The sequence below is a fragment of the Adiantum capillus-veneris genome, chromosome 24 (genome assembly GCF_014529385.1).
Source record: "Adiantum capillus-veneris isolate H3 chromosome 24, ASM1452938v2, whole genome shotgun sequence".
NCBI lineage: Eukaryota > Viridiplantae > Streptophyta > Polypodiopsida > Polypodiales > Pteridaceae > Adiantum > Adiantum capillus-veneris.
Window position 1 is genome coordinate 83192082 of NC_140954.1, and position 24360 is coordinate 83216441.

The 24360-nt window shown below is 40.7% G+C and overlaps 1 protein-coding gene across 4 annotated transcripts; it reads right to left on the minus strand.

The window, feature by feature from the left end:
* Positions 1 to 12579: 12579 nt before the first annotated feature.
* On the minus strand, positions 12580 to 23706 carry LOC147426681 (ABC transporter G family member 28-like). 4 transcript variants are annotated; one of them, XM_086499191.1, is made up of 15 exons: positions 23309 to 23704; positions 22739 to 23209; positions 22587 to 22663; positions 21972 to 22271; positions 17916 to 17973; positions 16946 to 17089; positions 16842 to 16876; positions 16679 to 16752; positions 15596 to 16449; positions 15202 to 15498; positions 14372 to 14869; positions 14148 to 14296; positions 13786 to 14075; positions 13500 to 13633; positions 12580 to 13193 (listed from the first exon to the last, which is right to left on the minus strand). In XM_086499191.1, exons 2-15 carry the CDS (start codon positions 23086 to 23088, stop codon positions 13028 to 13030), a joined length of 3426 nt encoding a protein of 1141 aa, XP_086355317.1. In that variant the 5' UTR covers positions 23089 to 23209; positions 23309 to 23704; the 3' UTR covers positions 12580 to 13027. The 4 variants fall into 4 exon arrangements, with proteins under 4 accessions (XP_086355317.1, XP_086355318.1, XP_086355316.1 ...); XM_086499192.1 differs by having other exon boundaries at positions 17916 to 17961; positions 22739 to 23705; XM_086499190.1 differs by having other exon boundaries at positions 22739 to 23704.
* Positions 23707 to 24360: the final 654 nt, after the last annotated feature.

Here is a 24360-nt window from a genome sequence, read left to right on the forward strand (position 1 = left end):
CCAAAGATTATGCAAGAGGAAGATGACATGGACAATTTTCTTGCTCATATCAAGGATACCAATGAGCAACTCATTTCTACAGGCCCGAAGTTATTTTTGACACTTTAGTTGTGTAGACTATTCTAAATAACTCTTATCAGACTTTTGCTAGTACTTGGACACTTCTGACCCAAGGAAACCCTCAAGCTGTCGAGTTTGATGCATTAGGTGCATTATTGTTAGAGGAGTCACTTTCAAGAAAGAACAAGGCTAAACATTGTGCATTTGAACAAGCTTCTGTTGTTTCTCAAAGAGGAGGTAGTAATAGCAATGCAATCACTTCTTGTGGTTCTTCTATGAATAAAAGATTGAATGTATCTATTGCTTCTATTGACAACAACTCATCTAGGAATTCAAGTGGAAAAGGCAAGAAGATGATGCATTTGCATTATTGCAAGGCTAATGATCACTTGATAAAGCAATGTCCTAAGTTCAAGGCAAAAGAAGCCAAGAAGAAAGAGGCTAGATCTACTACCAATGCAGCCATTGTAGAATCTTTTGTAAATGAAAATTATGATGTTGATGTAGATGCAAAGTGGGTGTACTTATGATCCTTCTATACGTGATGCATGTATGTCAATTGTTTTAGAGTCACATGTTTGGTACTTTGAGAGTGGTGCTACAAAGCACATTATTTTCCATTGTGATTTGTTTGCCTCTCTCAAGGATGTCCCTCACGTGAATACGGTCACTTGTGCCAGCAATGCCTCTTATTTAGTCAAAGGAGTTGGAAAGATTTTGCTAACTATTGTGAATGGTGGTTCTTTCACAATTGTTGAGGCACATTATATACCAAGGATCAAAAATAACCTTTTGTCTGTATCTACTTCCAAGACGTGGTCTTGCTGTGAAATTTGTGGATGATAGATGTACAACACATGATCTTAATTTTGGTGATGAAATTGTTGTATCTTGCATTTTGTGCCATGGGATGTATAAGCTCACTTTGTATGACAAGTGTGGGCAAAATTATGCAAATGCAGTTGTGAATTCAAACACTGTTTCAAATACCAAACTTTGGCATGCATGTTCTGGGCATTTGAGTTTTACCGATTTGTTGCGTTTGGAATTATGATATGGTTGCTACTTTGCCACCACTTAAATCACCTGAAGGCTGTATTCTGGGTAAGATGAAATGTTCAAAGTTTCCAAAGGATGGTTCAGTGAGGGCTACATGCAGGTTGCAACTTGTGCATAGTGATTTTTATTGAATCTATGCAACATTCTTGGGTAATTCCCTATACTTCGTGACTTTCATTGATGGTTAGGTATGCATGGGTGTATATGCTTAAAGCTAAGTCCAAAGTGATCATGTGCTTTAATCAATTTTTGGTTATGATTAAAAATGTCTTTATATGTACTATGGACACTCTCCATTCAGATCGGGGGGGGGGGGGGGGGGGGGGGGAGGGGCGAGAGTATATGTCTCATGAATTCTAAGCATTTTTGGCTACTCGTGGGATTAAAAACCAATGTAGAGTATCATATACACCTCCGCAAAATGGTGTTGCTAAAAGCAAAAATAGGTCGCTTATGGAGATGGCACGACGTATGGTCAAGAGTCAATCTTTACCACATTCATTTTGGCTTGAGGCTATCATGTGTGCTACTTATGCACATATATAACAGGTGTCCTACCAAATCCTTGCAGTCTATGACTTCTTATGAAGCATGGCATGATAAGAAGCCATTTATTGATCATATGCGTGTTTCTCGTTGTTTAGCTTATGCTTTGGTGCCACAAATGCATCACAAAAAATTAGGTGATAAGGCTATCAAATGCATTTTTGTTGGTTAAAGTCCTGAAAGAAAAGGTTACAGGTTATACTATCTGCAAACAAAATATTGGTTTCACAAGATGTTGTATTTATGGAAGATTTTGTTCAGCGTTTGAGATCATGTACAAAAGACAATAATGCAAGCTCATAGAACATTTATGACACTTTGTTGCCTCTTTTTAAAGGTTGAAAACTTGAACATAAGTTCTAATGAGGCAAACATACAGCCTATGGAGGAACATATCAACATATTACTCATGTAGATATACTTGATATAAAGATTGTGGGAAGGGTTGAGAATGAAGAGTCTAGGGGTATGCCAAATGGTTGGTGCATAGTTTGTGTGATAGTAAATTGGATGCACCTATGTCTAGTTGTACTCATTCAGGTTCTTGTCATGCATTATATGAAATTGTTATGCTTTAGCTGTTTCTAGTTTATGTGATGAAGAGGAACCTATTTCTTTTTATGAAGCAAAGAATTAAAAAAATTGGATGGCTGCAATGCAATTAGAATATGATGCACTTATAGAAACTGAAACATGTATTTTATGTGATCTGCCTCCCAGAAAAAAGGCCATTGGTACAAAGTGGGTTTACAGGTTGAAATGTAAAACTGATGGTGGTGAGATTGCTAGCTACAAGGCTAGACTTGTTGCAAAAGGTTACACACATAAAAAAGGCACTAACTATGAAGAAACTTTTTATCCCACTTGTCATATGACTACTATTCATCTTCTATGTGCATTAACTTATTTTGGATGGAACGTTCATCAATCAAACATTATTACTACTTTCTTGAATGGTGATATATTTGAGGAGGTATATGTAGCGCAACCTCGCGTTTTTGTCAAGAAAGGCAAGAAAAGAAAATTTACAAATGTAAGAAAGCTTTATATGGATTGAAGCAGTCTCCTCGTGCTTGGTATAAGAAAGTTGACACTCATTTGGTTAAACAAGGCTTTTGTAATAGTCCAACTGAAAGCACTTTGTATGTCAAACGTGAGGGTGATGTATTTCTCATCGTCGTTTTGTATGTAGATGATTTGCTAGTTACTGGTCCAAATGAGACACACATTGTTGAACTCAAGGCTGAATTGAATGGAGCTTTCAAGATGAAAGACTTTGGGCTTTTGCATCATTACTTGGGCATATAGTTTAAGTAGTGTGATGGATGAGTCTTCATGATGCTAGAGATCTTATTGATGTCACTCTTTTTCACACCGCTATTGGATGCCTTATTTATGTATACAACACGAGGACGGTTTTTCAGTTTGTAGTCCCACAGGTCATCAGATTTATGCATAGGGGAGATCATTGCTACCATATTTGCATGCCTTTTTTGGAATCTAATTGGGCTGGTTTTTATGACACATGAGTGTCCACAACAAGTGGTTTTTGTTTCATACTTGGCAGTTCATGCATATCATGGTTGAGCAAGCAGCAACATATTGAGGCCATTTCTAGTTGTGAAGCAAAGTACAAGGCAGTCTTCATAGCTATGGTTGAGTGTGTATGGCTCAGATGCCTTATGGATTATTTGGGTGTTGGATAGAACACTGCCAACATCATCTACACTGACATTTTTGCAAGTTTGAATTTCTTTGCATTTCTTGCAATTATAATGTAAAGTAAAATCCATGCCTAACGATTTTGTGTCAATTTCTTGAATATTAGACATCATGAATTTCCTCGTGTGAATAGGAAAATTCTCGTAACACCCACATACATCTTGGATTGTGCCTTCTTCAAACAAAAAGGAAGATCGGTTATGCTTTCATACCAATGTAACTAAATTAATAATTACAATTGACTAATCTGATAAATATTTTGTAATTATCAATTTAATGATGATAAAGACATCCAAGATAAGAAAAAAATCAACATCGATAGAGCATAGAGGGACAAATTTCATGAGGCCCAACTCCCCCTCGAAAGTACTTTCCAATAATGAATAGAGAAATTACAACCGTATGTAAATAACCGCCAATGAATCTATTGAGCTCTTTGAGAATTACTCTACTCTTTGAGGACTTGGAACTTTTGCATAAAATAGGAAATTAGAAGATTTGTATTTCCCAATCTTCTCATGTAATACTGGCTTGCCTTTCAAAGGCATTTGAGTATGCAAATCTGATAGCCTTGTGGAGAGGGAAAGGGATGGGAATTGGGAGATACGTAACTAATCATACTTACACAACTTAAACGCGAAGCTTCTAGGACTAAGAAAGTCCCTCTTCTTTGCCATGTCGTAATAGATTACCTAGTAAATACTAATTTAAGAATACAAAAGACAAGAAGAAGCGGCTCAAGAAGAGATCTCTGTGACAAGCCTAAGCACTCTCCATGAATCTCAACAGGCTTTGCTCTCTCTCTCTCTCTCTCTCTCTCTCTCTCTCTCTCTCTCTCTCTCTCTCTCTCTCTCTCTCTCTCTCTCTCTCTCTCTCTCTCTCTCTCTCTCTCAGACAGAAAGAGGACGCCTGTAAAGGTGAGGCTTGTGCAGTTTTTAGCCATTGCCTTTCCCACCAAGCCTTTGCACTTGATTTTGGCCTCCGCCCCTAATTTTTTGATCAACCCCCTCTTTTCCATGCTGATTTGGAGTGATCTACTCAGGATAGGCAACGGGTGCACTTAGCACAAGCCCACTCTCACATACTGACTGTTGGAAATAGGGTTGTAGGGAAACACACACAGCTTGGAAGCTCAAGGCACACAATAGAGAGTATACATTACTTAGTGCAAAATGAAAGATGAGATAGCCCTAGAGTGATAGGCGTATATACAATGCATGAGGAAAAAAACCTCCTAGTGAGGGAAAAAATGCTATGGAATTCCTACATGAGTTCACACACATCACTACCACATAAGTATGGTAACAAATCCCCCCGGGAGTGATGCAGTGAATGAGAGCTGGCACATAGAGTATAGGGAAGTGCCATGCCTTGAGGACATGATCACTCCACAAAGGGGAGTAACCCAAAAGCTATGCGAAAACCTTCTCACTTCTCACGAGACAATGCCTTTGTAAAAAGATCTGCAAGGTTACCCTGTGTTGGCACATAAGCCAAGATGATCCCTCCTTCTGAGAGTCTCTCCCTAACATAGTGATAATGCACCTCAATGTTCTTTGTGCGAGCATGAAAAATTGGGTTCCTCGCAATTGCCAATGCGCTCTAACTGTCATTGTAGATGATGTTGGTTGTGTCATGTCCAACACCCAAATTAGCCATAAGGCGTCTAATCCATACACACGCAATCGTAGTTGTAAAGACTACCATGTACTCAGCCTCAAAACTGGAAGTGTCCATAGTTGATTGCTTCTTGCTCAATCATGATATGCATGAACTGCCAAGCATGATATTAAAACCACTCATAGACACTCACAAGTCATAACAACCAGCCCAATCTGAGTCCAAAAAAGCATGTAAATCTGGCGGCAATGATCACCCCTTGGGATAAAACAACCCGGGATGTAAAGTGCCATTCAAGTACCAAAAGATCCGCTTAACAGTCTGTCAATGCTTAGACCATGGGCTATGCATAAATTTACTGATGTGTGAGACTACAAACTGAATATCTGGCTTTGTATTGCATGCATAATAAGGCATCCAACATCAATTTCGTAAAGGGTGACATTGATAGGATCACCAACATCATGAAGACTTAACTTCAAACCTGTTCCATGGGAGTGGAAATAGGTTTGGAATCCTCAAGTCCAAACTTATATAGTAGTATCTCTATGTAACTTGTTTGACACAAGAAAATATCACCATCTCACTGCTTAAATTGTACGCCCAAGTAATGATGCGATAGTCCCAAGTCTTTCATCTTGAAAGTAGCATTTAAATCAGCCTTAAATTCAATAATATGTCTCTCATTCGGACCAGTGTACCTGGGATCAAGAAGAATCTTCTGACTGTATCTGCACTTGCTAGACTTGGACTTGTAGTCAAATTTGTGGATGACAGATGTACAGTTCATGATCTCTGTTTTGGTGATGAAATTGTTGCATTTGGGCTTTTGTGTCGTGGGCTGTATAAGTTCACTTTTGTGCCGTGGGCAAAAATCTGATATGGTTGCTTCTTTGCCGCCTCTTGAAGCACCTGTCAAACATGTTTGTGAAGGCTGTATTTTGGGTAAAATGCAGTGTTCTAAGTTTCCAAAAGATGGTTCATTTAGGGCCACATGCAAGTTGCAGCTTGTGCATAGTGATGTTTGTGGGTCCATGCAAACTTCGTCCTTGGGCAATTACCTTTACTTCGTGACTTTCATTGATGATTACTCCAGGCATGCATGGGTATTTTGCTTAAAGCGAAGTCCGAAGTTTTTATGTGCTTCAAACAATTTATGGCTATGGCTGAAAATATATCCAAATGTACTATGGGCACCCTCCGTTCCGATCGAGGGAGGGAGTATATGTCTCATGAATTTAATGCATTTCTAGCTAATCGTGGGATAAAACACCAATGTACAGTGCCTTATCCACCTCAACAAAATAGTGTTGCTGAGCAGAAAAACAGGTCACGTATGGAAATGGCACGATGTATGGTCAAAAGTCAAGCTTTTCGACATTCTTTTTGGCTTGAGGCCATCATGTGTGCCACTTATGTACTTAACAGGTGTCATATGAAAGCTTTGCAATCTATCACTCCATATGAAGCATGGCATGATAGAAAGCCTTCTATTGAGCACATGCATGTTTTTGGTTGTTTGGCATATGCTTTGGTGCCACAAACACAGCACAGAAAATTGGATGATAACGTTGTCAAAACGTATTTTTGTTGGTTATAGTGCTGAAAGCAAAGGTTACAGGTTGTATCATCCACATACAACGCGTATTTTGGTTTCATGGGATGTAGTGTTTGTGGAAGATTTTGTTCAGCCCTTGCTGTCATGTACTAGAGACAATAATGTAAGCTCACAGGACATTTATGACACTTTGTTGCCTCTTTTTAGTGGTGAAATACGAATGTAAATTCCAATGAGGAAAATGTACAGTCTATGGGGGTTTAAGAAAATCTTATAGATCAGCCAATTACTGATGCATATGTACATGATGTACTTGATGAGGAAAGGGCTGAAAATGAGCAGGCTAGAGGTATGCCAAAATGGCTGGTGCATATATTGCGTGATAGTAAATTGGATGCACTTTTGTCTAGTTGTACTCGTTCAGGCTCTTGCCATGCATCTTATGCATCGGATTGTTATGCTTTGGCTGTGTCTAGCTTACATGATGTTGAGGAACCTATGTCTTTTGATGAAGCACAAAATTCAAAAATTGGATGGCTGCCATGCAATTAGAATATGATGCACTTATAGAAAAGGACACATGGACTTTATGTGATTTGCCTCCTGGCAAAAAGACCATTGGTACAAAGTGGGTTTACAAGTTGAAACGCAAGCCGGATGGTGAGATTGATCGCCATAAGCCTCGACTTATTGCAAAGGCTTATGCACATAAAAAAGGCATAGATTATGAAGAGACTTTTGCTCCTACTTGTCGTATGACTACTGTGAGTTTTCTATGTACATTGGTAGCTCATTTTGGTTGGGATGTACATCAATCAGACATTGTTACTGCTTTCTTGAATGGTGACATATTTGAGGAAGTTTATGTAACGCAACCTTGCGGTTTTGTCAAGAAAGGACAAGAGGACAAAGTGTGCAGATGCAAGAAGGCTTTGTATGGGTTGAAGCAATCTCCTCGTGCTTGGTATGAGAAAGCTAACACTCATTTGGTCAAACAAGGCTTTCGTAACAGTCCAACAGAAAGCACATTGTATGTAAAGCGTGAGGGTGATGTACTTCTCATTGTGGTTCTTTATGTCGAGATTTGCTGATCACTAGACCAAATGAGAGATATATTGTTGAATTTAAGGCTGATTTGAATGCTACTTTCAAGATGAAAGATTTGGGGCTGTTGCATCATTACTTGGGCATACAATTTAAGCAGTGTGATGGTGGTATTACCTTGTGTCAGAAAAGTTACATAGAGACATTGCTATGTAAGTTTGGACTTGAGGGTTGCAAACCTATTGCCACTCCCATGGAAACAGGTTTGAAGTTGAGTCTACATGATGCTGGTGATCCTGCTGATGTCACTCTTTACCAAACTGATGTTGGCTGCCTCATTTATGTATGCAACACGAGGCCAGATATTTAGTTTGCAGTCTCACAGGTTAGCAGATTTATGCATAGTCCAGGGTCTAAGCATTGGCCGGCTGTCAAGAGGATTTTTCTCTACCTTAGTGGCACTTTACATCTTGGCTTGTTTTATCCCAAGGGGGGATCATTGCCGCCAGACTTACATGCTTTTTCAGACTCGGATTGGGCTGGTTGTTTTGACACGCGAGTGTCCACAAGCGGTTTTTGTTTCATTCTTGGCAGTTCATGTATATCATGGTTGAGCAAGAAGCAACCTTTTTTTCGAGTTGTGAGGCTAAGTAGAGGGCAGTCTTCACAGCTACGGTTGAGTGTGAATGGCTCCGACGCCTTATGGTTGATTTGGGTGTTGGATAGGACACTGCCAACACTATCTACACTGACAGTCAGAGCGCATTGGCAGTTGCGAGGAACCCAGTTTTTCATGCTCGCACAGAGCACATTGAGGTGCATTACCACTATGTCAAGGAGAGTCTCTCAGCAGGAGAGATCGGCTTGGCTTATGTGCCAACACAGGACAACCTTGCAGATCTTTTCACAAAGGTATTGTCTCGTGAGAAGCTCGAAGCTTTCCGCAAAGCTTTAGGCTTACTCCCCTTTGTGGATTGATCATGTCCTTAGGGCATGGCACTTCCCTTTACTCATGTGCCAGCTCTCGTTCACCGTATCACTTCAGGGGGGATTTGTTACCATACATGTGGTAGTGATGTGTGTGAACACACTAGGACCGCCGGGGCATTTTTTTCCTCTTTAGGAGGTTTTTTCCCCAGTGCATTGTATATACGCCCATCACTCTAGGGCTATCTATCTTTCCATAACACACTAAGTAACACACTCTCTATTGTGTGCCTTGAGCTTCCTTCGTCTTCTCCAAGCTGTGTGCGTTTCTCTGCAACCCTAATTCCAATAGCCTCCTTTAACCAAATGAGTGTTAGCTATCTCATACCAAGCGTGCGAAGATTGCTTCAACCCAAAAAAATATTTCTTACATTTTCATACTTTATCCTCTTTTCCTTTCTTGACAAAACCGTGAGGCTGTGTTACATAAACTTCCTCAAATATGTCACCATTCAAGAAAGCAGTAACAATGTCTAATTGATGTACATCCTATCCAAAACGAGCTACCGATGCACATAGAAAACGCACAGTAGACATATGACAAGTGGGAGCAAAAATTTCTTCATAATCTATGCCTTTTTATTGTGCATAACCTTTTGCAACAAGTCGAGCCTTATAGCGATCAATCTCACCATTTGGGTTAGGTTTCAACTTGTAAACCCACTTCGTACCAATGGCCTTTTTGCTAGGAGGAAAATCACATAAAGTCCATGTGTTATTGTATATAAATGCCTCATATTTTGATTGCATGATAGCCATCCAATTCTTTTGAATTTTGTGCTTCATCAAAAGATAGAGATTCCTCTCTATCACATAAGCTAGAAACAGTCAAAGCATAGCAATCCATAAGATGCATGGCAAGTACTCGAACGAGGACGACAAGACAAAGCTAATTTACTCTCACATAAAGTATGCACCAACCATTTTGCCATACCTCTAGCCTACTCATTCTCAGCCCTTTCCACATCAAGTACATCATGTATATCTGCATCAGTAATAGGGTGATCTGTAAAATTGTCAGAAACCCAGGCTGTATATTTGCCTCATTGAAATTTACATTCACGTTTTCACCATTGAAAAGAGGCAGCAAACTGTCATAAATGTCCTATGAGCTTACATTATTGTCTCTAGTACATGACAGCAAAGGCTGGACAAAATCTTCCACAAACACAACATCTCATGAAACCAAGATACGATTTTTTTGCAGATGGTACAACCTGTAACCTTTTCTTTCTATATTGTAACCAACAAAAATGCATTTGACAGCCTTATCATCCAATTTTTTGCGCTACGTTTGTGGCACCAAAGTATAAGTCAAACAACCAAAAACGCGTATGTGATCAATAGATGGCTTTCTATCATGCCATGCTTTATATGGAGTCATAGACTGCAAAGCTTTCCTAGGACACCTATTAAGTACATAAGTAGCACACATGATGGCAAAACAATGTGGCAAAGCTTGACTCCTGACCATACATCCTGCCATCTCCGTAAGTGACTTGTTTTTCCTTTCTCAGTAATACCATTTTTTTGAGGTGTATATGGCAATGTACATTGGTGTTTTGTCCCACAACTCGCCAAAATGCATTAAACTCGTGAGACATATACTCTCCCCCCTCGATCTGAACGGAGGGTGCCCATAGTATATCTGGAGACATTTTCATCCATCGTCAAAAATTGCTTCAAGCACATAAACACTTCGGACTTAGCTTTAAGCAGATACACCCATGCATGCCTGGAGTAACCATCAATAAAAGTCGCAAAGTAAAGGTAATTGCCCAAGGATAGAGTTTGCATAGGTCCACAAATATCATTATGCACAAGCTGCAACCTTCTTGTCGCCCTTATTATTGAACCATCCTTTGGAAACTTCAAACACTGCATCTTATACAAAATCCTTCACAAACATGCTTCTTAGGTGCTTCAAGAGGCGGCAAAGAAGTAACCATATCAAATTTCTGCTAATGCAAAAAACTGGAAAAATTCAGATGCCCAAAACGTGCATGCCAAAGTTTTTATTTGAAATAGCCTTTGAATCCACAACTGCAATTGCAAACATTTTGCCGACACTTGTCATACAAAGTAAGCTTATACAGCCCACGACATAAAATGCCAAATGCAACAATTTCATCACCAAAACTAAGATCATGAACTGTACATCGGTCATTCACAAATTTGACAACAAGACCAAGTCTAGCAATTGTTGCAGATATAAACAAAAGGTTCTTCTTGATCTGAGGTACATAAAGTGTATCAATAAGTGTGAAAGAATTGTCATTTGCAACAGTTAGCACAATCTTTCCAACTCGCTCGACCGGATAAGAGGCATTGTTGGCACAAGTGACTGAATTATAGATTGCTTATTAATATCCTTGATACCAGCAAGGAAAGTGTCCATTTCATCTTGCTCATGCATAATCTTTGACTCCAGCCCTTTACGCGACTATGCAATTTTATTGTAACTTGCATAAAGACCAGCCAGAATATCCGAAGCCTGTTTTGCAAGTTGAGCTGAACGAATATGAGGAGTAATAGTGCGCTTCACAAATAACGTAATCAATGCATGAGCCTACACATCTCTACCGTCCCAACGAGCTTGCTCAACCGTAGGCAAAACAACTCTAGCAACAGCAATCCTGCCACCAAAACGTGCAACATCCTCAACATCGCCTATATCATTAGAACCAAGGCGTACATCAATGCCCTACACAACATTTCAAACGCCCTTTGACACAAGAATATGTTGCATCATGTAAGCCCACATTGGGTAATTGTCCATCCGAGAAGGTTGTGTTGTTTCAACCTACAAGAGCAATCGACTTGGATAGTTGACATTCTCATACCCACTCTTGCAAAGATTGCCACATTCTCAACGTATGCTTTGAAATGGCCATGTAACAAAACATTTTACAAGCCTATTGTGCTTTACAATAGTTGAAAACTTGATGTGGTGATGCTTCAGCAGAGAACTTTTTTGGTAGCTTCTGTTCTTAGCTGAGAATAGAGCTATGCTCATGGGTGGCGATAGGGTACTGCTGAGCACTTAGCATAAGAGCATAAATAGCTCACTGTACTAATACTGCCCTTCTAATTCAAGGTTAAAAATAAAGATAAGTACTCGTATATTCTCACACTCTCAGTAGGAGACGAGGTATCGAAGTTGGGAGAGGACTTGAAAAATAAATGATATGTCAATTGAAGTGAGCTCCTCAAAAATAACATAAGGAATAACCTAGTTGATTCACAAGTATTGAACTAGTGAATATTAAGTCCACCTGTTTATATTAAGGGGCAGACCTTATTACAAAATGCTGTTGATTGATTCATAATCATTGAAGTGTTATAAAATCACATATGGAGCAAAGCTTACTAAAATGCACTCAAGGATTGGAATATGTTCACTACTATTCAAAAGACAGATTTGAAAGTCCTTTACAGAATTGCCTTTCTGATCTCTCCTCTCTCAGATTCTATTATGGTCTAAAGGCGACGATGTTTACGTTGGTTGGATGCTAGGACCATTCAAGTGTGTCATAATAGCACCATAATCTACATAAGTATGGTTTAAGCAAGAGGCAATTAATAAGGGTTGGCACTCATATGGACTCCTCATGAATAATGCTTGCCTATTCATGGTGCCATAACCTCGAAGATTCTAATATTATGTGCAGATGACGGGTTGAACACAGCAATAGCACAGTATTGAGGCCCTGTTACGGAATCTAAATACTGCCCATTCAAAGTAAGCTTAATTAGTGACAAACAATGCATTGTCTAACATAAATAGGACTGCACAGTAATCAACTAGATTGGCACGTCCTCGACTAGAGAGAAAATGTACTCTGACAAACCATAAGAGTAAGGCTTCTCCTTCGATGTCTTACAATTATTCAATGTACAGCTTCACATATATATATGTGCATCAGCATTGAGCCATGTATAGCACTCAGAAGCTTTAGAAACACAAAAATCCAAGCGAGTACTTCCCAACACACACAAGACAAAACTGTTGAATTGGAAGGCAGTCTCAATATCACCTGACTCGAAAATCTTCGACTAGCAGATCGTTACAATGAACATGTTCAGTTTGAGTGGAAACTTCAACCACACCTTCAACTCTAATACAAACCTCAAGGTTGGGTTCACTTTGAGCTTGTAAATGTCACCATTTTAGAGGTACATCATTCGGGTGGCCCTCCCTCTTAATTATTGGATTCCATGATGGCACAAGAGAGGATCCTTAGTCATCATGTCTAATCAATAACTTTCATCCCTATATGTATGTGAAAGGAAAAATGGCCACCTCTCCCACATCCCTGTACAATTCAATAAAAGAATTATGTCTATACACAAAATCCTGTTGATCTACACTTGCAGAAAGGTTTCTTTTTTTGCTCCCCTGGTATGTCATGTCAGAAAAAGTACAATCTCTCATTGCTGCCTTTTTCGGTTACAAAGCATTAGGCATAGCAAAGATATGCAGCGAGCTAGAAATCCCATGAGAAAGAGGATGGTTAGGCAAAGAATCCAATGATTTAGGTCATAGCCAGCTCCGCGAAGGGTCACGCATCTGGTAATAAGCCATACTCCAGAATACCTGTCATGGAAAAATACACAACATGATTGTAAATTTGAACAGCATTTGAACTGAATTACAAGGTAGGAAGAAGAGCGGGGGAGTTTGTTGAATGAAAGCGGTAACAGCTATAGATCTAAAGACTACACAAAAGCTTGCAAGATTTCAAATATATTTAGGTGATAATTGATCGATCAGAAAGTACATTTTCATGCAAACCAAAAGGTGAGAAATGTTTTAGAATGTGCGTGCCAAACACACAACTCGTGAAAGCAGCAAAGAACTTTGATCATATCATCCATATAACAGTTCAAAACCAGTACTTACTTCTTGGCATTTGCAATTACATACGCTTCAAGAACCCAGCGTGCATACATCACATACTGAAGACCTTTGATGAATCCTGAAGTCTCCCTCTTGGTTGCAACGAGCGTAAATATAATGGGAAGAAACACTGACCACTAAGCAAGAAACTAGAACTTCAGTAACTGCCAATTCATCAGTGCCAATTCAACAGTGGAATGCACTACCTTTTTTTTCAAGCTTACAGATGGTGATAGATGATAATGGGTACGATCAATTTCATGTTTGAATTGCCATGTAGGCCACTTACCAGTTGGGCAGGCCCATTGTGGAATGTGATCGCAAAAACATATGCTATTCCTGAGACACAATAGACCAAAGCAAGGGTAACAACAAAATTCTCCACGAATGATGACCTTGGATTGTTGAAAAAGTAGAACATAGACAAGAAAACCACTGGTTTTATGACTGTGTTAAAATGGTCCACCGTGTCTTTCGCTAGAAAATAGGCTACCCGATTGATGCCTGATGCACTTTCACGCCAATACTGCAATTTGTCATTTGAAAATGTTCGCAAGGCTGAGATCATGCATAGCAGAGCTGCATAAATACATACACTAGATCAGTTATGAAGCCAGTAAACTAAAACACACACGACATAGTGAGGCTTACATAGAGCAATGATAACGTAAGTGTAGTTATTGGATCCCAAGCTAGAATCTCTGGAGGGAGTGATCAAGCCTAAGCAGGCTCCGCACAAAAGCAAGATAAGGTAGTCTTGTGTCTGTAGTCTAGCTTCTCTAAAACGCTGGAGGGCAACTCTGTGAGATAATACACACAATTAAATCATCATTCCACAGGTAAATAGAAAAGACTGTTGTTACTAATTTGGTTACCTCATGATGATAAGCTTAAATTGACTCCAAAATCCCAGCGTGCGGCGCCCAGATAAATCCACAGTACGACGAAATGTGCTTTGGATATCATCCCATCGCATTTCCCAAAAGGATGTAAATTCTTGCCAAAGCTCCTCAGTGAAGGACTTCCGCGCACGCACACTCCTTGATGACTCGGTGTCTTCAGATCTCAACCTTGTTCCCTCAGATGACCCACCCATACTTGCTGCTATTGCTCGAAGATCTGCGGGCATCGGGTAATTATTATGTTGGATCCACTTCACTGGAAGTGTTCTTGGATCAAAGCCAGGGTTTTCCTCTGGTTTGCTGATCCCCTCTAAAACATCCATGACATGGTCTGGTGGATTGATGCGTTCGGGTACAACAATCCCCATGGAAGCAAAGTAATTTTCCACTTGCTCCACTGGACCCAAGTAAATAGTTCGGCCACCCTTTGCGAGGAACATTACATCGTCAAATAGTTTAAACAGTCCATAGCTGTAAATCAGATAACACCAAGACTTAACAGCTTCATTTAAGAAGCCCTATAATGTGAGTGCGTACGCCTACATGATAACCTCTAATAGATGTTGTTTCTAAAAGTGGGTCCTTTTTCTCAACCTTAGGTGAAGGTTTGCTTAAGATCAGTCAACACTGACAAGATACTGCATAAAATAGTGCTTTAAAAGATTAAAATTCACGTAATTCTACGAATGACTTAGCAATTTATTCCAGCTATGTAACATGAGATCAGATCCTTGCAACATTTTGCACAATTAGGAAAACCCCGTGCATCACAAAATGCTCAAAAAAGAATCTGAGTAAAGTACCTTGGTTGATGTAGTACGACCCCTACATTGACTCCCACCAAAGCCTCTCTTCTCAGAGCTTTTAATACAAACTGCGAAGATGTGCTATCTAGCCCAGATGTGGGCTCATCTAGGATCAACAAGGAAGGCTCCATCACCATCTCAAGACCAACATTTACACGCTTTCTCTGCCCTCCTGAAATCCCTCTTTTCTCAACTGTTCCTACCCTGGAATTGCGCACCGCTCCCAGTCCAAGAGAGTCAATGATGCGCTCAACTACTAAGACTTGGTCTGCTTTTGACATACTCACTGACAGCCTACAATAAGCCAGAAGAATGTAAAAATTCATGAAATCTCTTTCCCTCCCTCCCCCTTCCACAAAAATACACACCCCCCACATAGGAAAAAGGTTACCTATATCTGGCACTAAACCAAAGGTTTTCCTCTACTGTAAGATCCCCATGGACTATGTCATCTTGTGGTACAAAACCAATGATTTTCTTGTAGCAACTTATAGGATCAGGCCTTCCATTGATCAAAATTTCCCCAGTTGTAGTGCTACTGTAAGCCTTCCCAGCCAACGCATTTAAAAAAGTGGTCTTTCCAGCACCAGAGGGTCCCATGACAGCCGTGACGCGTCCAGAAGAAAGCTTTCCTGTCACATTACAAAGAATCTTCTTCCCATTGCCTTTCAGATACAAAGACAGATCTCTGAATGTAATCTCAATTTTACGCCTTCTATTTGCATGCATTCCTTGCTCTGCTTTAACAACCGTATCCCAACTCATCCTCTTGTTTTGCAAAGCTTTTTCTTTTTCAATCTCCCTGTATGCATATCTTAGAATTTGACTCTTTGTCTGAGCAACTGGACGCTTCTTTGTATTTGAAGACTCATCTTCAATAGGAATAGGAGGAACTTCGACTGGCACATACAAATCCTCTTCCACAACACGTAAAGGATCCACTTGAGGTTTGCCTCCCTCATTCTCTTCATCGATCGTACCATATTTATGGCGTGCTTCATTAGAACGCTGAACGAAATGCGGCAGTACTTGCATTTCTTCAGGGCCCTTGGATTGGCGGCGAGAGAAAGTACGGCCAATTCGTTTTGCAGCATCTACTGCAAACTTCCATCTCTCCACTGCATTAAATTGTTCTTGTACTTGCCGCACTACTTTTTCCCGTGTTTTTATTTTTCGTTTCTCTCGAATATGCATCACATGATCTGAGCAGTTGTACACAAGCAAGAGGATTGTCGCCAAGGCCACCTAGTGAAGTCAGGAGGAGTTGCGAACCGTAAGTTACATATAATATACAAATTGATGTAGCAGAGGGACAAAGCTTTGTACTTTGAGAACAAATTGGACAAAGGGTACATCATTTGATATATAACGACTGGAACAAATGGAAGACCTTCCTAAAATCCTTAATAACAAGCATTCATTATGCGCAAATGCTAAAAAAAAACCAGCAAAAATCTATTTGAGGAAGTCGTACAATAATCATGAGTCCATAAGACTGAATGTGTTGAGTCGTTGCTTCAGCATCACAGGAAGTCAACTGAAAGCATTCTGCATTAGATGAAAGTAATGCATTAGAGTAATCAATTTTGCTGCACTAGGTAGCTCTAAACAAGCAAAATAACTTGCAATATGCTTACTGCTCGGTCTTGTCGACCCCTGCCGGCAATAAAACCTGTTGAAGGGACCAGATAAGCAAAACATGTTTTCATCAAACTTTTGTACACAAGGAAAATAGTGTTACCCCTTGTCACAGCGACGAATGTCTGTTGTAGCGGGACAATAAGAACCTCCAGGACAAAAAGCTCCTCCAGAATGGGAGAGGTCTGCCCATAGATTTGCTCCTCCACAGGAGTAATTCCTACCAGGTGTCACCTGGTAACCATACCTGATACAAAGTAACTTTTATCTTCCACCCAAACTGAGTAATTGTATGAGTCAATGTCCATGCGTATGTGTAGAAATAAAACTACTTATATGTATTTATATCTATACGTGTTTGCTGTGCATAGATAAAGATGTCTGCATATCAACAAAAATGTACCGACGACCTTTATGTGGTAAGCTAGTAAGTTAAGGTACACATACATACATCTACAGTTCTACAGACAATTACATACAAACAAACAGAGGCAGATACTATATGTTGGCAGATGTATACTCATACTTAAATACATGCTCAAAATTTTTAGCAAATTTATATCAAAATATAATAATTATGTAGCATATCGATACATAATTATTATATTTTGATATAATAATTATTATATCAAAATATAATAATTATGTAGCATATCGATACATGTGTGTGCATATAGGTGCATACGTCAAACATGCACAAATATCCATAGGTCTGTACGTAAAGCATGTATGTGCATGCATCAAAACATTTGTAATTTTTTATAGCAGTGAGTGTGTGTGTGTATGTGTGTGTGTGTGTGTGTGCGCGCGCGCGCACGTGCGTGCGCATGTATGTGCACTGTGGATGATTCCAAAGACAAACTAGTTGCTTGTGTCATATATGCAAGCTTATTAATGTAAATGTCTAAGTGCCCATATATATCTATGAAGTTACTTGAGCATGTATGTATGCCATATATGTACACATGACACATAATGCATGTGTGAATGCTAGCATGCATGAGTGGCTCTTACTCTAATTGTATGCACGTCTAGGGGAAGTGAGAGAGTAGAGGGTAGTACAGGGTACATACGGCGTGCAAAGCCCATCCACCAAGGTACTTTTTGGGCACTGAGCACCTAAAGGACAAGCTGTCATCACACACAAAATCAGCTCTCTCTCTCTCTCTCTCTCTCTGAAAAGAGGCTGATTTTATTACTTAAAAGTTTCCCAGAACACCTAAATGGTGCCTATTCTGAGAGCAAGTATATCGATGTTTACATAGCAGGCCCGTAGGCATCAAACGGAAAACTGTAAAAACGAGATACAACTAGGCACATGGTGTCACAAAGTAATGACGTGGCTGCTCCTAATTGCCCAACTGCTGAAACCCTAACCCTAATCTGCAGAAACCCTAACCCTAAAAATCTGAAAACCTAACCCTAACCCTAACCCTAAACAACTTGCAAACCCTAATTCAGCAGAGTACAATGCGCTGACTGCAGACACGTGGCAGCCCGGATTTTCCGACGCAAAACCCGTTGACAGGCTGACGTGGCAAAGTGTACGGAAACTCGCTTTTTGCGTAGCTTGCTGATGATGTGGCAGCGTACGGAATCCCTGAAATTACGCTGGCTGTTTTTGGGCAGCTTTTGGGATAAATTGCTTTAAATTGGAGAAGCTTTTGACTTACTGGTTTTGGGGGCTCTGCTTTTGGGCATCCCTTGTATCTTTAAAATAGTGGGCAGGGCCTCACTTCTCAGAGCATCTGGACGTAGAGTCTGAGAGTGAGACCCAACCACTCTTGTACTTTGAACTCAGATTAATACAAAAAGAAATATCGAAAGGGGCGCCAGTCTTTGGGGCCAATATCTCTAGGCACGGAACTCCATCGGGCCAGTGTAAATCAATTGTGAACTGTGAACTGTTTTGAAGTGGTTATTTGGTGCTGTCACGGTCAATTCTTGACTTGGAGTGTCCAAGTCTGTTACAGTGGTATCAGAGCACGGCCGATTTCTCTTCTACGGGAAATCCGACCCCAAATTTTTTTCCCCGGCACCTATGGCTTCACGCAAGGATCAGTCGACTCCCTCTGCATCCGAAGATGCGGGAAGGGATCACAACGAAGTTTCCGGCAAGGAGTATGGCCCGCCTCAGCCTACTCAGGCGGAGCGACAAGAGATGGAGCGTCGTCAATTGATCGGCAATGCAACAAAGATGATGCTCAATTTTGCGAAGGATCCAAAATTTGCAAAATATATGAGCGAGACTTCTTTTCAGGAAGTGCACGAGCAGTGGCAGAAAACCACACCACCACCCTCAAAACCCGCTCTCAAGAAACCTTCTGCTCACAAGAAATATTCAGAGAAGGAATTAGAAGAGGTGGTTGATGAACGGATTGCTTAGCTTTTTGACGCGCAAAACAAAGCTAAAAAGCACGGCAAAAAGCAGAAGAAAGGCACTGACTTCCCGGGTTATTTGGGTCATCAGTCGACATTTGAAAAGGCAAAGAAAGAGAAGAAGCGTGTTCGATTGAAGAAGTACCCAGTTCTTCTTCTTCTTCTTCTTCTTCTTCTTCTTCTTCTTCTTCCGACAGTTCTTCGAGCTCTTCTGACTCGAGCGAAGAAGATCGAAAAGGCAAAAAGCGAAGCAAGAAACAACGCTTCGAAAAGGGCAAGAAAAAGGCAAAGAAGTCTAAATCTCGCCCAGTGAGTGACATTTCTACAGAGGACCCGTCTACAGATAGTTCAGACTAACGACGGCAGCTTTTATGCAAAGAAGAAGAATTTTTATAAAGCCAACCAATATGACTTTCTGGAAGATAAAAGCAAGAAAGTTCGAGAGTTTAAGGAAGGTGGACAGTCAATTAAATTTGACACGTTTTCGGGATATAGAGATGCTTCGAAGGCTTTGTCTTTTGTACAGCAGTTTGACATCGCTTTCGCGGGAGGAAGCTACTCAAAGCACTCTAAGATTCGGAGAGCTGTCTCTTACTTTAAGGGGAATGCTCAAACTTGATGGTCCACGCTTCTTTTAAACAAGACTGCGCCAGTTAAACGGCGGAAATTTAAGAAGCTTTTTATTTCTTGGCCTGTCTTCATACGCGTTTACCGCACGGAGTGGTTACAGGTTGAGATTGTATTGTAGATTCATAGGGTATTGTCCTTACCTAGTGTAGAGACCCCCCTTTTTTGAGTTTGAGGCTGATTCGATGACTCTAGATCATGTTTCGGATAGCATTTGTTCGTAGTACGGATTTCAGTCACTTGTGTATTTGAGAACTTAGATTTGATTTCCTTGGTAGTGATTGTCATTAGAAGGTCGAGTAGGTGATTTGGCACTCATCTATTTGTTTCCATGCGTCTGCGGGTCAAGCTCCGTCCTCGTCTGACATTCTTGTTTGTCGGTTGAGTTCTCGCTATCATAGCCACCACTAGCGGTATAACCGCCACAACAACCTTATGGAAGAAATCTAACCCTGATTTTGGTGCAGGTTTCAAAATGGAAAGCAAGTCGACTTTCAAGCTCGACTGATGCAAGAATGCTTCTTCAGTTTAAATAAGCAGTTTTCTCAATCTCTTTGAGAACTTGTTTTAGTGATCATGTTTGGAATTTGTTTGAAATGGATGGTATTTGTTATAAACCTAACTTGGTGCCGATTTAAATTGTTTGATTCTAGTTTTAATACTGGTTTCAATGACTGGTGATTTACTCCCGCGTGGAGTACTGAAGAAGATTGATGTTTGAGAATTCTTGTTCATACTCATGACCCGAACCCTTGTGGTTATTTGCGGGGAGTATTGAATGTTTGAAAAGTATTGTTTTTTACTGGTCGCCCGAACCCTTGTGGTTATTTACAAGGGGGAGTATTATTTTGTTACTCATGGCCCGGACCTGGATGGTTATTTACGGGGGGAGTATTAAGAAGTATGAGCAGTGATTACTTTCAGCACCTCCAAACAACACACGTTGCGGTCTGGGAGGCGTTTGGATGTAAAAGGCCTCTATATCATAGTCACAAGGGACGCCCTTTTTTGGGCTTCCTGTACCCACTTGCCGTCCCGTCCTCTTTTTTACACTAAAAATCCATTTGAGCCCCATCCCTCGTTCCCCGTCCCGGAATGCGTCCCTTGTGACTATGCGAGTCTATATCTCATGGCCCGGACCTTTTTAGGTTATTTGCTGGAAGAGTGATAAGGGAGTCGTTGAATAGCTCATGGCCCGGACCAAGATGGTTATTTGCGGGGCGGAGTGTTCATCGACAGCTTTATGTTTCTATGTCTTGTAACATGCATATGTGAGCTAGTGGTCATCCCAACAAGGATAGAAGGAACACTATTCGCAAAGCACAAGTTAAAGAGCAAACGGTGAAGATCCATTAGCAAGCTAAAGAGGAACCCGACATGAAGATACAATACCACCCAAGAGCATACAGCCATCAAACCAAAATTCTTCAACCATAATCAAAGAAGTGTTGTCAGCAATTAAAGAGAAAGAGAAAGTGGACAGTTTGCAAAGTCACAACAGATTGGATGGACTACCCAATGACCGCCTTTAAGTGACTTCGTCTATCACATAACCTTGATCTTCTCAGTTACATTGTAATATCCCACTTTTTGCTTGCTTCCGTTTAACTTAATCAATACGTGCTCTTTCTTTGAGAAGACCAGTTTCAATGATGTACTTTGGAGTACCTTTTGTAGCTCTCTTTTGCCTGTGCTCGCGCCACTCCAATTGAAAAACATAGCAAGTGAGCTAGCTAAAGTGTGAGAAGCCAGGAAAAATGGGAAGTGGGCATCCTATAGAGGAGGCAAAGCCATCATAAGAGAACTCACGAATCCACTAATGGCCCCCAAAACAGCGAGGCCACCCATCAATCTCTGTCAAGACTCAATACACACACATGGTGACCATTATCATTTTTATGAAAAGCTCTTAGAAGTCATATGAGCGTTTCAAAGTGTCGCATATCTTTTCCTTTTTCTTTTATATGTCTTCAGAAGGATACCCAACAATGTATCTAATCTGTCCTATAGGTCAATTTTGGCCTCTACAGACAATTAATAAAGTCTTTCTTTCTATACATCTGTTTACTTATGCATTTAATTATGTATTTGAACTTAAATTCATGTTACCAGCTGGAACTTACGTATCATGCAAGACAATCCACGGGGACAGAAAAATCCAGCACAACAAGCTGCCGAAGTTTCTTCATTGCGTAAAGGAATCGTATTCATGTTTTGGTAAAGATCACTTGTCTGATTGGTGCTGACTTGCAAAATCCTAGACCAACCATCCTCACATCCTTGGCTCCAATGCGTTTCATTGCAATTCACAGTTGAAATGGGTGGAGCCACTAAGCCTGAGCTGCCGCTGCTTATGAAATCAATGAGCGAATCGATGTAGACTTTGATTTCTCCTGCACTGCACAATCTGTCCAACATTGTTGCTGTAACAAACACAACAAGAAATCAGGCTTCAAAGAGCAAGCATACAGCTGTCATCACTCATTAAAACTTTTGCTCAGCCAACAAATGTGAAGTTATTAGCATGAGGTGTGATAGTCATAAGGAATACAGCCTTGTTGGCCCAATATACTCTTCCTATGCCAATCTTCCCTTGGCAAATTCAGTCACACAAAACATGTGATGCTTAAGCAAGACTCTCAAGGAATGTAATGCAGTCATGTTTGAAAGCGAATCTTATTTAGTCCTATGCCTCCCTCCTTTTGTAATACAACTTAATTAAGGCCTAAAAGGCTAACCTTCTGTTTCAAACAGACAAGTCGTTAAGAATGTTAAATTTGAGCCGAAATCAAACGCTGCATCTCGCTCGGCACCTCTGTGGACATACTCAGAAATATTATGCAAAATTGCACTCTACAGAACAAAAGAAAAAACTTAGCTCGTCACTTACATGTCGCCCACACAGAATTCGAATTGATTGGAAAACCTGTTTGTGTAATCATCCACAGTCAATTGGACGCTATCAAGGAGTGCTTGCTGACACTCCTGCATGAACCGTGGACTACTTATAGCCGTCTGACAAGCTGGAGGTAGAGATGACTCGTCCTGTGCTGTTACAGGTGATAAAAGGTTTGCTAAGAGAAGAATACAAATGATTCCATACAAAAATAGCCCCAAACTCGACCAAGGCCTGTGCATCATTGCTCTCTCCCCGTACATGTGAATGCAGTCATTTGCATTGTTGCCCCTACTACAGCACATGCAAATGACCGGGCACATAGTTCTGATATCCTTCTCCATGTTATTCGCACCAATTACACCCCACTTTGTCAGCTTAAATCATCCCTTTCCAGCCCAATATCAGTCCTCTTCGCATGCCTTGGCTACCAGGCGCATAAAATGAGATCTCATAAAGAACAGCCTGCAAAGATATTGCAGTCTATTGACCCTGAGAGAACACTGCACACTTACTACACGAAAAAAATGCCTCTCTGAAGAAGGCGGGCGCTCTCAGAATTACCATAAGCAGCAATGGCTTTAATCCCTCTGCGAAAAGGAAGCTTCCCACATAGAAGAAGATCGAGCTTCGACACGCAAAAGGATGAATTTTATGTGCAAAACGGACACCACAACCTACATTGGAAGTTGGGATTCCTGCTTTTCGAAAGAGGCCCCGAGGCGCCCCACAATGTGCTCAGGGGATGGCAAGCATGAGTGCAATTTATAGCATGAGCAGACGAGGCCCAGCGCGCGATCATGCGAGAGTAAAACAGCTGGGTAGATCGAGAGAAGTAGAAAGAGAGAGAGAGAGAGAGAGAGAGAGAGATCTCCTTCTTCTTCTCCCGTAGGGCCCGTAAGTCGTTTGAGCGAGTCGGCTTGCGCCGTAAGCGCTGATGCTTGTCCCACGACTATAATTAGCAGAGTTTTCCCATACGTAAGCGCAAGTTTTAAAATGAATGATCTCTCTCTCTCTCTCTCTCCTTCTTCTCCCGTAGGGCCCGTAAGTCGTTTGAGCAAGTCGGCTTGCACCGTAAGTGCTGATGTTTGTCCCACGACTATAATTAGCAGAGTTTTCCCATACGTAAGCGTAGGTTTTAAAATGAAGATGCCTACTGCCGTCCAAGAGACAGTGACACCAGGACCAAGACCAAAACCAGGACCAGGACCAAGTCCCCTTCTCACTTCACTTTAACACTTAAGTGGCAGTAGAATGTAGAAGTCTCATATAAAATTTCTTATTATCCAAGAAAAGCATGTGGACACAATTGCCTGCCACTTTTCCATGCGCACGTCTTGGAATGAAGGATGTGTTGCAAGTGTTTACTAAATTCGAAAATCTTCCAAGGGCTACATTGCTTTGGCAGTCCCCTGTAACCCCTTTAACTATCGTTATTGTTGTGTGTGACCATAGATTTTCTCGAACGTGAAGCTCTCCAGTCCCTAGAGATGGCTTTCAGCTGCATTCATGTTGAATTGTAGTTCGAGCCAAATGAGCTAGAAAAGAGAATGTCTAATGTGTGTACGTGTGTGTGTGTGTGTGAGAGAGGGAAAGAGGGGAGAGAGAGAGAGAGA